At 53.9% G+C, this 13,103-nt stretch overlaps 1 protein-coding gene across 1 annotated transcript; it reads left to right on the top strand.

Moving 5' to 3' along the window:
• Positions 1–709: 709 nt before the first annotated feature.
• Positions 710–1,717, top strand: LOC102456273 (free fatty acid receptor 2-like). Its single transcript, XM_006118128.2, has one exon. The coding sequence runs from the start codon at positions 710–712 to the stop codon at positions 1,715–1,717; it is 1,008 nt and encodes a 335-aa protein (XP_006118190.2).
• The last annotated feature ends 11,386 nt before the right edge of the window (positions 1,718–13,103 follow it).

The raw sequence follows: 13,103 nt of genomic DNA, 5'->3' as shown, positions 1-13,103 counted from the left end.
TCTCCCCTAGCTCTGGGAGGGGAGTGGGGTCTAGTGGCTCCCAGGAGCTCACCTGGTGCTTCCTGGCAGGCATCAGATCTGTTCAGTTTTCTCTCCCCAATGGCTGTTCCAGTTCATAACCCACAGGGCTCCCCCTTGTCTCCCCTGCTGAAGTTCTCTCCTCAGCGTGCTTGCAGCTTGCAGAGTCGGGGGGGGGGGGGGGGGGGGAGAAAAGGCCAAGCCATGAGGCCTCTGTCCCCTTATTTTCACGTCCTCGGACCTGTCCAAGTGGGCTTTGCTGAGCCAGTGAACCCCCCGTTGTGTGGTGCTTGAATTGCAGCTAAACTCCCCGGCTGACGAACGGTCGGTGAACGCCCACGTGGCTGGAGGTCGCTACATTTGTAGGAAGGACTCTCAAACTTACAGCATTTTCCACAGACAACTGCACCGCAAATCTTATCCCCTCGTGCCCATGAACGATGAAGAAACAGAACGACGGGTTTGCGCCGAGCATCCCCTTCCACAGGCTCTTTGACCTGGCAGCTTTTCCATGACACGTAACATAGTGAGGTGACAGTGGGGAACACGGGTTCCTGCGTGTTGCTTTGGGGGTACCGAGGGCCACAGAGGGGAGAGGGATGGAGTGGTCTGGAGCTGGGGGGATTGGAGCCAGGACGCCTGGGTTGCTGCAGTAGCTGACGAGCCCATTGCTTTTGTAGGCACCAAGAAGATGAGTTTGAACATTTCCATCCCACTGCTACTCACCGTCTATATCGTCACCTTCGTGATCGGCCTCCCGTCCAACCTCCTGGCCTTCTACACCTTCCTGGTGAAGGTCCGCCAGAAACCCGCCCCTGTCGACATCCTTCTGCTCAACCTCACCGTCTCCGACATCTTGCTCCTCGTCTTCCTCCCCTTCAAGATGGTGGAGGCCGCCTCCGGCATGGAGTGGCCCTTGTCCGGTTTCCTCTGCCAACTCACCAACTTCATCTACTACAGCAGCATCTACATCAGCTCCCTCTTCCTCATGGCCATCAGCGTTGAGCGCTACTTGGGGGTGGCCTTCCCCATCAAGTACAAGCTCTGGCGCCGACCAGCCTACGCCATCGCCGCCTCCGTGATCTTCTGGGTGGTGGCCTGCAGCCACTGCAGCATCTTCTACATTCTCCAGTACCATGACCAGAGCCCCAATGGCACCGTGGCAGCACACAACGAGTCTCACTGCTCCGAACATTTCTCCCCTACGCAGCTCCAGGTCCTCCTCTGTGTCCAGCTGGAATTCTTTATTGTGCTCTTCTGCCTGCCCTTCATTATTACCGTCTTCTGTTACGTCAACTTTGTCCGCATCCTGGTGGCCTTGCCCAACATCCTGGCCCGGAAGAAGCAGCGCGCCGTGGGCCTGGTCGTGGCCACCTTGTTCAACTTCATAGTCTGTTTTGCCCCTTACAACCTGTCCCATGTGGTGGGCTTTGTCCAGAACGACAGCCCCCCCTGGAAGGTGTACGCTCTTCTTCTCAGCACCCTCAATACCTGCTTGGACCCTGCCATCTTCTACTTCTCCTCCACCATTGTCCAATGGTCCATAACCAACTGCCTGGCCAGCCTGAGGCACAAACTCAGCACCCTCATGGCCCGGTGCCATCTCCCCTGCTTGACTTGCTGTGGGGAAGGAGGCAGCGAGGTGGAGGCAGCCAGTGGGGACAAAGGTGAGTTATCTACGAATTCACTCCCCAGATGAGACTGCCTCACAGCTTCCTCCACAGACCCTTCCTTGTCCCAGACTGTCGGAGCAAGAGATGGAGCCTTCAACCTGGGGACGGCATCTTCTGGCCTTTCCTGCACCTCACCAGAGGGCCATGGGCCTTGCTTAGGCCCAGACTACACCACCACTGGCCATCAATCTAAGTTACCATGGGTGAGGTCGACATACTTAGATCTACTTCTTGCGGTATCTTCACAGCCATAAGCCCACAGCTGAGGCTGTCCCGTCGACTCCACCTATGCCTCTCGTTCTGGGGAGTACCAGCATTGCTGGGAGAGTGTTCAGCAACGCCATAAATCCACCTCCACTGGATTGCTCACTGTCTGTCCATCCGGCGGGTACTGACAACATGGCCTTAGCCACCCGCGGGCGGCGAGTTTTTGAGTCGTTGACCAATTTCCACAGGGATTTGGCCAATGGGAGCTTCAGAGTCACTGGCTAAGCTTGCACAGGGATTTGGCCACCTGGAGTTGGGGTTTCCATGGTGCCAAGGGCTTTCCTTTGCTGCCGCTGGACCAGGAGCAGTGCTGGATTTCTAATGGTGTCACAGGGGCCAGATCCACACTAAGCAGGGGCCCAGGCACTGGGGAACATGGCACCCCCTTCACTCCATCCCCAGGGCCCACCCCCACTTGACTCCCCCTCACATCCTGCTTGTTTCTTTCCGCCCCCTCTCCTGTGCCCTCCTGTACACTCCCCTCTGCCCCTTACACCCCCTGCGAGCTGCGGGTACGGCCTTGGGCTGACCGGGTGCTGGGTCTTGGGTGGAGCCACAAATTAGGCACCTGGGCCCACAAAAGCCCTGACCACAAGTGGTTGGCCAAGTGTCCATTGGACTTTGAGCACGTTCAGCTTGCAATGTGGCCCAGCTTCCTCAAGGATCCAGCCCCTCAGTGTCAGGGTTGCCATGGCATCAGCGGCCTTCCTTTGTGGCTACTGGCGCCCAGATGACTGGTTGAACGTGGGTCTATTTCAGTTAGTGGGTCCCCTGGTACCCTTCACCTGCTCTGGGTCTTTCCTCCTCCATGTTGGGCCACAGCTGCAAGGGGGGAACCAAGCCGGGGTCACTTGAAGGGGGGCAAGCAGGCTGGGTTGAGGGGGAACCGTTTTATGACAGATGAACAAGGGTCAGGCTCTGTGAGGGGCCTGTGGGCCTGAGTTGCCCCTTGGTGAGTTATGGAGAGCCCCGTCTCTTTGGCTCCTAGTATTAGCGTGTGTTAGCCCCCATAGCCAACTGCTTGGCCAGAATAAGACAAAAAAACAGCCTGGTGCCATCTCCCCTGCTTGACTTGCTGTGGGGAAGGGGGCAGTGAGGTGGAGTGGAGGCGACTTTTGGCGACAAGGTTGAGTTATCCATGACTTCCCTGCCCAGATGAGACCACCCCTTTGCTTTCTCCTCATTTGACCGGGGGGGAAATGTAGTTACCTCCATGGTGGGACTGAAACGCAAGAGGTTGCAGCCCAACACACTACCGCTTGAGCTAAAGGAGCAGTGCCATGAGCTGGCGGCAGTAGTAATGCTGTTATCCACCACACGGACGGGAGGGATTTGGACTCTGGATTGTTATTCTCAAGCTACAGCACTCTACGCAAACGGACGGGCCTGTGCTGCTCGGTGGCCTGTGTGGGAAGGCTGTTACCGAACAGGATTTAAACACAGGACTTTTAGCGAGGGTGGCCAGGTGTCCTGTTTTCAACCAAAAACCTAGGCTAAACGGAACCTTCTCTGGGCCTCCCAGTCCAGTAGAAATGAGTGAGCAACGGTGGGTGGGTGGGTGGGTGAGTGCAAAAGACAGAGGGAAGGGGGATGGAGTGAGCAATGGGGGGCCTTGCAGACGGGCCAGGGCAAGGGTGTTTGGTTTTGTTGGGTCTGAAAATTGGAATCCTTCTCGCATCACAGTGAAGCGCTCCAGTGATGTCAATGTGGTGTGCCTTTGGCAGCAGGAGTAGGGCTGTTATCCTCCAGGTGGCTGGGGAATGGGTGTTTAGCAGGTACAACAAACCCTGGTCCCTGTGGGTCTGTCCCAGGTCTGGTCGTAGAGCTGAGATCTCCCTTGCACAACATCCTGCACCCCCTCCCTTCGCCGGTGGGTCTGGCACCCCCAAAGGCTGTGACTTTAGCTACCTGATCCATAAAATTATTTGTTTATTATCCAGTCAAGATGATTTTCTTGTTATTCTTCAGAGCTGGAGCAGCACCTAGTATGCTGGGCACAGGGTGGCTAGAAGCCAGGACTCCTGGGCTCCCTCCATGGTAGGGGATTATGGCTAGGAGGTAGGACACACAACTATTGTTGTTAATGTTGATTCTTAATGAATTGCAGGGTGTGAAGCTGGCACCTCAGGGTGGTGTTGCAAGCCCAGCTCATTTCAGAGCAAGAGGAGTGTGTGTATGGGGGGAGGGGGGAATTCATCCAAACTACCAAACTTTCACTATTCAGTCTCCTTTTGCTGCCCACAACAGCGGATCATACATACAGTCAGAGGGTCTGTCTACACTAGAAAATTAATTCGAACTAACAGCCGTTAGGTCGAATTAACTTTAATAGGGGCTACACAGGCAAACCGCTAGTTTGAATTTAATTCGAACTAGCGGTGCACTTAATTCAAACTAGGTAAACTTCATTCTACGAGGACTAACGCCCAGTTTGAATTAAGTAGTTCAAATCAAGGTCTGTGTAGCCACTTAATTCGAACTAGTGGGAGGCTAGCCCTTCCCAGGTTGCCCTGGTGGCCACTCTGGGCCAAACCAGGGAAACTCTTTTGCCCCCCTCCCGGCCCCGGAGCCCTTAAAGGGGCATGGGCTGGCTACGGTGCTTGTGCCAGTTGCAAGCCTGCCAGCACCCAGCCAGCAGACCCTGCACCTGGTACAGCATGAGCCAGCCACCCGCTGCCACCCAGCCCTCCGCCTCTTCCCAGGACCAGGCTGGCGGCTCACAGGAGCCTGCCCGGGGCCGCAAGAGGCGGGCACCCGCCTGGTCTAGAGCAGACATCGTGGAGCTCATCCAGGTTTGGGGGGAGGCCTCCAACGTCCACAATCTCCACACTAGGCACAGGAAAGCAGATGTCTAGGGCAGGATAGCTGCCAGCCTGGCCACCAAAGGCTACATGCGAACCCAGGAGCAGGTTTGCATGAAAATCAAGTTGGTCCAGTGAGACCTCCGACCCCGAGCCCTGAGCTTAGAGCATAAGAACATAAGAACGGCCGCACTGGGTCAGACCAAAGGTCCATCTAGCCCAGTAGCCTGTCTGCCAACAGTGGCCAACACCAGGTACCCTGGAGGGCATGGACCGAAGACAATGACCAAGCGATTTGTCTCGTGCCATCCATCTCCAGCCTTCCACAAACAGAGGCCAGGGACACTATTCCTACCCCCTGGCTACTATCACTCCATGGACCCAACCTCCATGAATTTATCTAACTTCTCTTTAAACTCTGTTCTAGTTCTAGCCTTCACAGCCTCCTGCAGCAAGGAGTTCCACAGGTTGACTCTTTGCTTTGTGAAGAACAACTTTCTGTTACTAGTTTGAAGCCTGCTACCCATTCATTTCATTTTGTGTCCTCTAGTCCTTATATTATGGGAACTAATGAAGAACTTTTCTTTATGCACCCTCTCCACACCACTCATGCTTTTATAGACCTCTATCCTATCCCTCCTCAGTCTCCTCTTTTCTAAGCTGAAAAGTCCCAGTCTCTTTAACCTTTCTTTATATGGGACCTGTGTCATGGCTCCTTCCCCACTCTGGCATGATAAATGCAGAAGTGGGGGCCAGCAAGTGTACCCCAAAGCCTTATCTACCAGGCTTTGGTATAAAACTTCCCCCAAGATCTTAAAAACCCTAGATCTTGGGAATAAAACTTCCGCTGCCACCACCCAAATGTTGATAAAGAAATCAGGGGAAAGATCATTTGGGAAATCTTACCCCCCTAAAATAAAAATCAAGGCACACAATTAACCACTGCCAGGTTAATAAAAAGAAAAGAAAGAACCTTTATTATTACAACAATATTCCTGTTGCAAACATAATGACTAGATAGGGAGGTGGTAAAATATACTCATGGAGAAACTCCATGGGCCTAGAACTTAGTTACAAAGAAAAGCCAAAACATCTTTTAAACAGTGCCAGATCTCAGATCCCATACCCAATCCTTAAAACAATAAAACCTAACGAAACTGCCTAAACTTTACCCTACTTACAGAAAATGAAGAATGGTGTCTTGGAGAGAGAGAGAGACATGCTTGTCCCTCTCTGTAGCTGCAGAGAACTCTCAGAGAGACAAAAGAAAGAAAAGAAAAAAACCCAAATTCCTTGGTCCCAGTTTGAAAAGTCCCACCTACTTTCCTATTGGTCACTCCACCTGGCTAGGTGTAGTTAACCCCTTAATCCCCAGGCTGCTGGCTAACCCTCATAATCATGACAACCTGTTCCAAACCCTTGATCATTTTAGCTGCCCTTTTCTGAACCCTTTCCAAGGCCAAAATATATTTTTTGAGGTGAGGAGACCACATCTGTACACAGTACTGAAGATATGGCGTACCATAGTTTTATACTTCCCCTCCTCCTTCTTCCCCTGGCTTCCCCCTTCCAGCTCCCTCCTCCCAGGTTTCCACCTCCCCTCTCGCACCCTCTCTCTTCCCCTCCCCCACCTCCTTTTCCCAGTCTCCCCAGAGGTTAATCCCCCTCCCCAGATTTTTTAAATAAAGAGAGTTTCTATTTTTGAACACACGTGTACTTTATTTTTTTACATCAGGAAGGGGGGTTAGGGAGGGGTAAATGGAAGGAGGTGAGGGAGGAATAGGGCACGAGCCCCCGATGGGGAGGACTGGCTTTGCTGGCTCCTCAGGGTGGAAGCTTTCCTGCAGGGTCTCCTGGATCCTGACAGCCCCCGATTGACCCCCCCCCCCCCAGATGGCAGCCTGCGGCAAGTGCAGCCAGGCTGATGACCGAGTGCTGTGATGTGCCGAGTGTGGGCGCTCAGGGCACTCCAAGCCAGGACTGCTTTGCTGTCCCTCATTGAGTTAGACAAGCAAGCGGGGAACCCTGAGAACTCTCTGTCCGGGGTGGGGGTCGGGTCCCTTTAAGCACAGCCCTCGGCTAGCTTGAGACAGCAGCTCCACACTCTATGTCCTAACCTGATGCTCTGCCCTGATGCCCTGCTGGCACTGGTTCCGGCCAGCCTTAACTTCGGTTCAGGGTCCACTCAATGTGGACATGCTAGTTCGAATTAGCAATACGCTAATTTGAATTAGTTTTTTGGTCTAGATGCACTAATTCAAATTATCTTATTTCGAATTAACTAGTTCAAATTAAGTTAGTTCGAATTAGTGCAGTAGTGTAGACATACCCAGAGAGCATAGGTCATTGGAAGGGGGTATTGAACCTGTGAAGTTAGGAGCTAAAGCCACGAGCTGCTATGACACAAGCAGGCTCTGAGGGGCCATGTCTGCTCAGATGCACATCTCCTCTCTCCCTTTGCTGTCAAGTTGCAGCCAGTGTTTGTCAAAGCACCTGCTGAAGTCTCAGGCCTCCCTAGGCCCAGGCTGACTTGCCGGATGCCTTCTCAGCGGGGGTTGTCGGCTGGGCTCTGAATGGCTGCCAGGTTCCCTCCTCTGATCCTGAACAGGAGTCAGCCAGTGGCGGCCCGTCAATACAGGCGAACTAGGCTGTCACCTAGGGTGCCAAGATAAATGGCTGTTGAGGGCTTTGGAGGTGGGGGTGCCAATTGCACGCTGATTGTGCGTTTTGCCTAGGGCTGCAGTTGCCAGCAGCTCATCTAGGGCTGCTCCTGGAGTTAGCAGCAAACTACCCCTCAGCTGCATCTGCAGCACAGACCCTTCCAGCCAGGCCCGGTGGGTCAGGGTGCTTCCTGTCCACAGCGGGCCAGAAGAGACTACATGGACGGGGGATCCCCTGCAGCCTCCCATTCCTGCAGGCTCCCCAGCTGCATCAGCGGGCAGGGGTGGGAATCTGCCCCAGCCCTGCGAGAAATGGAGGGTGGGCGGAGAGGGAGGGGGGAGATCAATGTTGCCAGTCAAAGGAAGCCCCAGTTTGAGAGCAGCCCTGGTTGGACAAGTTTGTGAATGAGAAGATCACGCCAGTCTGTATCAGATGCTTTACTAAGGTCTAGCTATAGCACAGCTACCGCTTCCCCCTCGGCCACAGGGCTTGGTATGGGGTCAAAGAAAGCTGACAGGTCGGTTTGCCGTGATTTGCCCTTGACAAATCCAAGCTGTTCCTTATTGCCTTGTTATCATCCGGACGCTTGCAAAGGGATTCCTGAATTATTTGCTCCCTTATCTCTGTGAAAGTAGAAAGAATTATACTGTAAGAAAAAGATGAATTGTGCTGTAATAATTGAATAAGTTAAAGGAATTCTGTTTGTCTTTTTAAGAGGAAGAAGAAAAGTATGTTAATGTTGATTGTAGGTATGCAGATCAAGGTGCTAGCCAATTTGGGCCTGAGTTTAACAGGAAAAGGAACATTAAGTGTTAGACAGGAAGCAATTCCAGATAATCAGGGAGATATAGCCAGGAGATTGCTGTGTGCTTAATATTGAAATGAAGATACTTAACCACACTAATAATGTGAAGTTTTGCCACACCCTTTGATCTTGTTAACTTGGCCTTTTGACTGTATAAAATCAAGGGGTTTGAACCTTGTATGGTACTCACATTTTCTCCATGCATTTTAGCAAAGCTTTGCTGAAATAAACAGAGCAGTCTGCCAAATCTGTGAGTCCTGTCTGACTTTGACATCTCTCCTGGCACAGATGTTAAGCTGGCTGCCCTGTAATTCCCGGAGGTGTCCTTATTTCCCTTCTGGCAGATGGGCGCTAAATTTGTCCCAGTCTTCTGGAATCTCTCCCGGCTTCCATGAGTTGTACACAGTGAAACTAACAGCTGCGTGTGGCCTTCTATGACATGTCAGTGGGTGGGGCAGAAAGGTCCCACATTTGACTCCAACACACTGCAAGGCTCTGGGGGGGGAGGCTCCTCCCCTCAGTTTCCCTGCCAGCACTGCTGATCCTGCTGCTGACGGTGCTCGCGGCAAGGGAGGTATTGGCCCTGATTTCCCTCTCTGGGTCTGGGTTCAAGGCCTCACCCCTCTTCTGCCGGGCCCTCTCTGGGCAAAGCCCCAGCAGGCACCATGCAGGCCTGGGCTTCCCCCTGCCCGGCCGGGTTTCACCGCCTTCCCCTGAAACACTGACTGGGCTGGGCCTGGCCCCCGGCTCCTCGAAGGCCAGGAGAGCCCAGCAGCACCGGCTCTTGTGTGGCGCTGAGCAGCAGCAGAGCCTGTCCTCACCCCTGCCAACTTCCCAGCCCACAGGACCTGGCACAGGGGGTAAGCAAAGCTTGGAGGCCTGGCAGGATGGGCAGCCTGGCCCGGCCCAGCCTAGCCCAGCCCAGCCTTTGCCTGCAAGGCCAAATCAGTGACCTCCAGATGGAACAAGCCCCAAGCCGGCAGCGCTCCCAAAGTGAAAGCAACTCATTTAAAAAAAAAAGACAGAACTAGGTAGCACTTTAAAGACTAACAAGATGGTCTCTATCACATTAAAAAAAAACAGGCCCAATCTGCTTGCAGTCCCCTTTGCTCCCTGCCTGGGGCTCCCCCCAATCTGCCAGTGCCCCTCAATCACTTACCTGCAGCCCCCTGCTGGCCCAGCCGTGGGCTCCTGTCACGTTACCAAATTTGAGGGAAGCAGCAAGATCACTGCTGCACCCATAGGTGGGGGTGTTGGCCCCAAAAATGGTATAAAAGGGGGCCATGTGAGGTGTTGAATAGAAGCTTACTGTCTGATAATCCTATGTACGCTAGTCATGTGATTGTATAATGTCTGTGTGTGAAGTTATAAGCATGTACTTCGTATGGATACTGAATATTTCCCTGCATGTGGTTGAGCATTGAGGAGAGCCCGGCCTATGGACATGCTAATTAGCAAGGCCCTGTGGGACAATGGCACTCATTGGGCCAAGGACACACCTCAAGAATGAGGCCTGACACCTAAGGGCTACCAGCAGGGAACACAGGGATAGGCCGCTGGCCAGGTGACCTGCTGCAGCCAAGAAGAGACCAGGAAGGATGTATAAAGAGGCCATGTGGCTGACTCCATCTTGATACTCAGCTCAGCACTTCATCCCAGAGGCAGCAGTCCAGGGATCGAAGAGCCGGAAAGAACTGTGGATCCATCCTGACCTAGGATGCGCAACAAGGACTTTTAAGCCAGCAGCTGTAACATCTCTGCTAGAGCCTGCATCGAGAACTGGGGGATTCGATGCATGTAATGTATGATACTTTAGCAACCTTACTCTCATGCTTTTCTTTCTTGTGTAATAAACCTTTAGATGTTAGATGCTAAAGGATTGGCTCAGCGTGGTTTATGAGTAAGGTCCAGAGGGTAAATTGACCAGGGATCTGTGGCTGGTTTCTTGGAACCGGACAGAACTTTTTCAGGGTAGATGGGATTGGGTTTTAAGATGCCCGGGGCCATCTGAGGCATGGATATTGCTGGGGTGTCGGAGGGGTTTTGCTCGTGAGGCTTCAGGCAGGCAGCTGAAGCGCTCTGTGGGACTGGTTTGTGGCCTGTTTGGGAAGGTCTCCAGTCTGGGGCTGAAAGGAACCCCAAATTTGAGCAATTCGCCCTGAGCGGACGCCCTCAGCTGTGCCCAGACCCGGCCCGGTCTGTCACAGCTCCCCTCCTCAGCTCTGCCAGTGCTCATGGGGGTCGTGTGGGTGGGCTCTTGCTTTGGGGAAACCCTCTAGGAGAGGGCGGGAGTGGCTGCTCCCACAAAGCACCCCCCTGGCTGCCCCAGGCCCTGCCTGGCCCAGTTATTCATTAACTCCCAATGAATATCAGCCCCATGGCGATGCTGTTTGCTCACTCCTGGCCGTGCGGTGCCAAATTCACACCCTGCAATTAGTTAAGTCGCCAGCAACAATACGAGTGTGTCCTGCCCCCAGCACGCTCTCCTCAAGGGTTGCCAGGTGTCCTGTTTTGCCTGGAATGCCCGGTTGCAAGGAGACCTTGGCAATACCACTGACCGGGTCATTAAAAGTCCGGTCGGCCCCAGGCAGGCTGGGGGGCAGACAGGGTTTGGGGTGTGGCCTACAGGCAGCACTCACTGGGCACCTCCCAGAAAGCTGCAACCTATCCCTGTGGCTTCTAGGGGTTAGAGTGAGGAGGGAGACCGTGTGTCTCACCCCCTCCTGCACTCCAATCCCGGGCCCCACATTGGAGCCCCCTCCCACATCTCAAACCCCACATTTCTGGCCACACTCCAGAGTCTGCACCCCCTGCCTAGAGCCCATACTCTCTCCCACCCACTAACCCCCAGCCCCAGCTCGGCTTCCCCTCCCACACACCAAGCCCTGCCCTCAGCCTGGTGAAAATGTGTGAGGGTATGTCTACACTAGCCCCCTCGTTCGAACTACCTGTTAAACCTCATTCCAGGAGGAATAACAGGTAGTTTGAACTAGGGCTTTATGTCAAACTACCGGGTCCCTGCTGCTTGTAGACGGGGGCAGTTATTCCAGACTTGTACATTTCAAAAATGGCGACCGGCTGGGAAGATGCAAATCAAGTGCGGAATATTTAAATCCCAGGCTTGATTTGCAACTTCGAATGCCTACATTAGCCTCCCTAGTGATTGGGGGTGGGGGGCAATGGAGGGAAAGGGCATGGAGTGAGTGTTGGGGGTGTGGGTCTTGGAGAAGGGCAAGGGCAGGAGCAGAGTAGGAGGTTGGACAAGGGTGGTCAGTTTTCTGTGAATGGAAAGTTTGGCAGCCCTAGACTGCTCCCACAGCTAGAATCCAGGAGTCCTGGCTCTCAGCCAACCCACCCCCCAGTTCTAACCATTAGACCCTACTCCTCTCCCAGAGAGGGGGACAGAACCCAGGAGTCCTGGCTCCCATCACCCCTGATTCTAACCCACTAGATCCCTCTCCAGCCCTGAAGAATCTGAAAAAAAAATCACTTCTGGGCAATAAATCAATATTGTATTTAATAGGGAGCTAAAGGGGTATCAACTCCACCAATGAAGGGAGGAGGTGCCGGGCATCATGTGAGCGAGAGCTCAGCTCCACGGCTCGATCTGGTACAGTCCGGTGGGGATGGGTGTTCATAGTACATTTGCCTGCTAAATGCTGACCCGCGCCAACAGCGAGCATGGAGGATACCAGCCCTACTACTGCAGAAAAGGACACGCTTCCTTTAGAGCCCATGAGCTCTTCTTCGCTGTGGAGCTAGTCCTGCCTTCAAATCCTGCTCAGTTACTGCCGTCCCACTGCTGCCACCAAGTGGCATTGACCCTTCCCTTGCGCAGAGCAGAGTCCAGTCCAGAGTCCAAATCCTTCCTAACCTAATGGTGGATAACAGCCTTACTACTGCCGCTAGCACCTGGCACTGCTGCTTTAGCAGGAGGGGTGGGGATGTTCCCAGGGCCCCTGGTGTAGCGTGCTGGGCTGCAGCTTCTTGTGTTCCAATCCCACCGAGGCAGTAACTACATTTCCACAGAGAACAATACGCGTTAATACAAGGAGCAAACTTGGGCCCTGCAGGTTTCTGGAGGACCTTCACGAGGAAGGTATAGAAGGCCAGGAGGTTGGATGGGAGGCCGAGCAGGAAGGTGAAGATGTAGATGGTGAGAATTAGCGGGATGGAAATATTTGAACTCATCTTCTTGGCTCCTACAAAGGAGACCGGGCTTGTGAGCTGCCAGAGGAATCCAGGAGTCCCTCTGCCCCAAACCTCCTGATCTCACTCCCCTCCGATCATTCGGGGTAGACCCCAGGAGCTCTCAGTCCTCCCCCCTCTAACCCACTAGCTCTACTCAAACGCCATGCCCGGGAACCCCACCTTCATCAGTGTGGCATGCCCATGGTCTCTTAAATGGTGTGTTTTCTGTCCCTCCCCCCCCCCCCAGTTCTGTGCAGATATGCGCATCCTTAGCGTGTAGGATGCAATCAGATTTTGCTGTCTGGCTGGCAGCTGTGTTCCCTCTAAGCTGTGTGCTTGCGGGCGCTCAGGAGAGGTTCAAATGAACACCCAGCCTACAGTTTGGTTTGGTTTCTACTGGGGGGGTGCACTCGCCCATGCCTCGGAGGCCGGAAAGCCGCAGGACAGCAGGGCTGGTGGCCGGACAGCCCCCGGTGGGGGAGAGGGGATGGCTGGAGAGCCCCAGGCATGTGGAGCCAGCATCCAGGACCTCAGGCACTGGGCCAGGATCTTGGGGGTGCTGCAGCACCCGCCCACCCACAGCTCCTTTCCGCTGCCTCACAGCGCTGCCCCCGCAGCTTTCATTAGCCTGGGAACAGAAGCAGCACAGGGCAGAGTCACCATCCGGGACTGGCCCAGGCCTGAGAG

This window comes from Pelodiscus sinensis, chromosome 24 (genome assembly GCF_049634645.1).
Source record: "Pelodiscus sinensis isolate JC-2024 chromosome 24, ASM4963464v1, whole genome shotgun sequence".
NCBI classification, from domain to species: domain Eukaryota; kingdom Metazoa; phylum Chordata; order Testudines; family Trionychidae; genus Pelodiscus; species Pelodiscus sinensis.
This window is presented reverse-complemented; position numbering and strand designations above follow the sequence as displayed.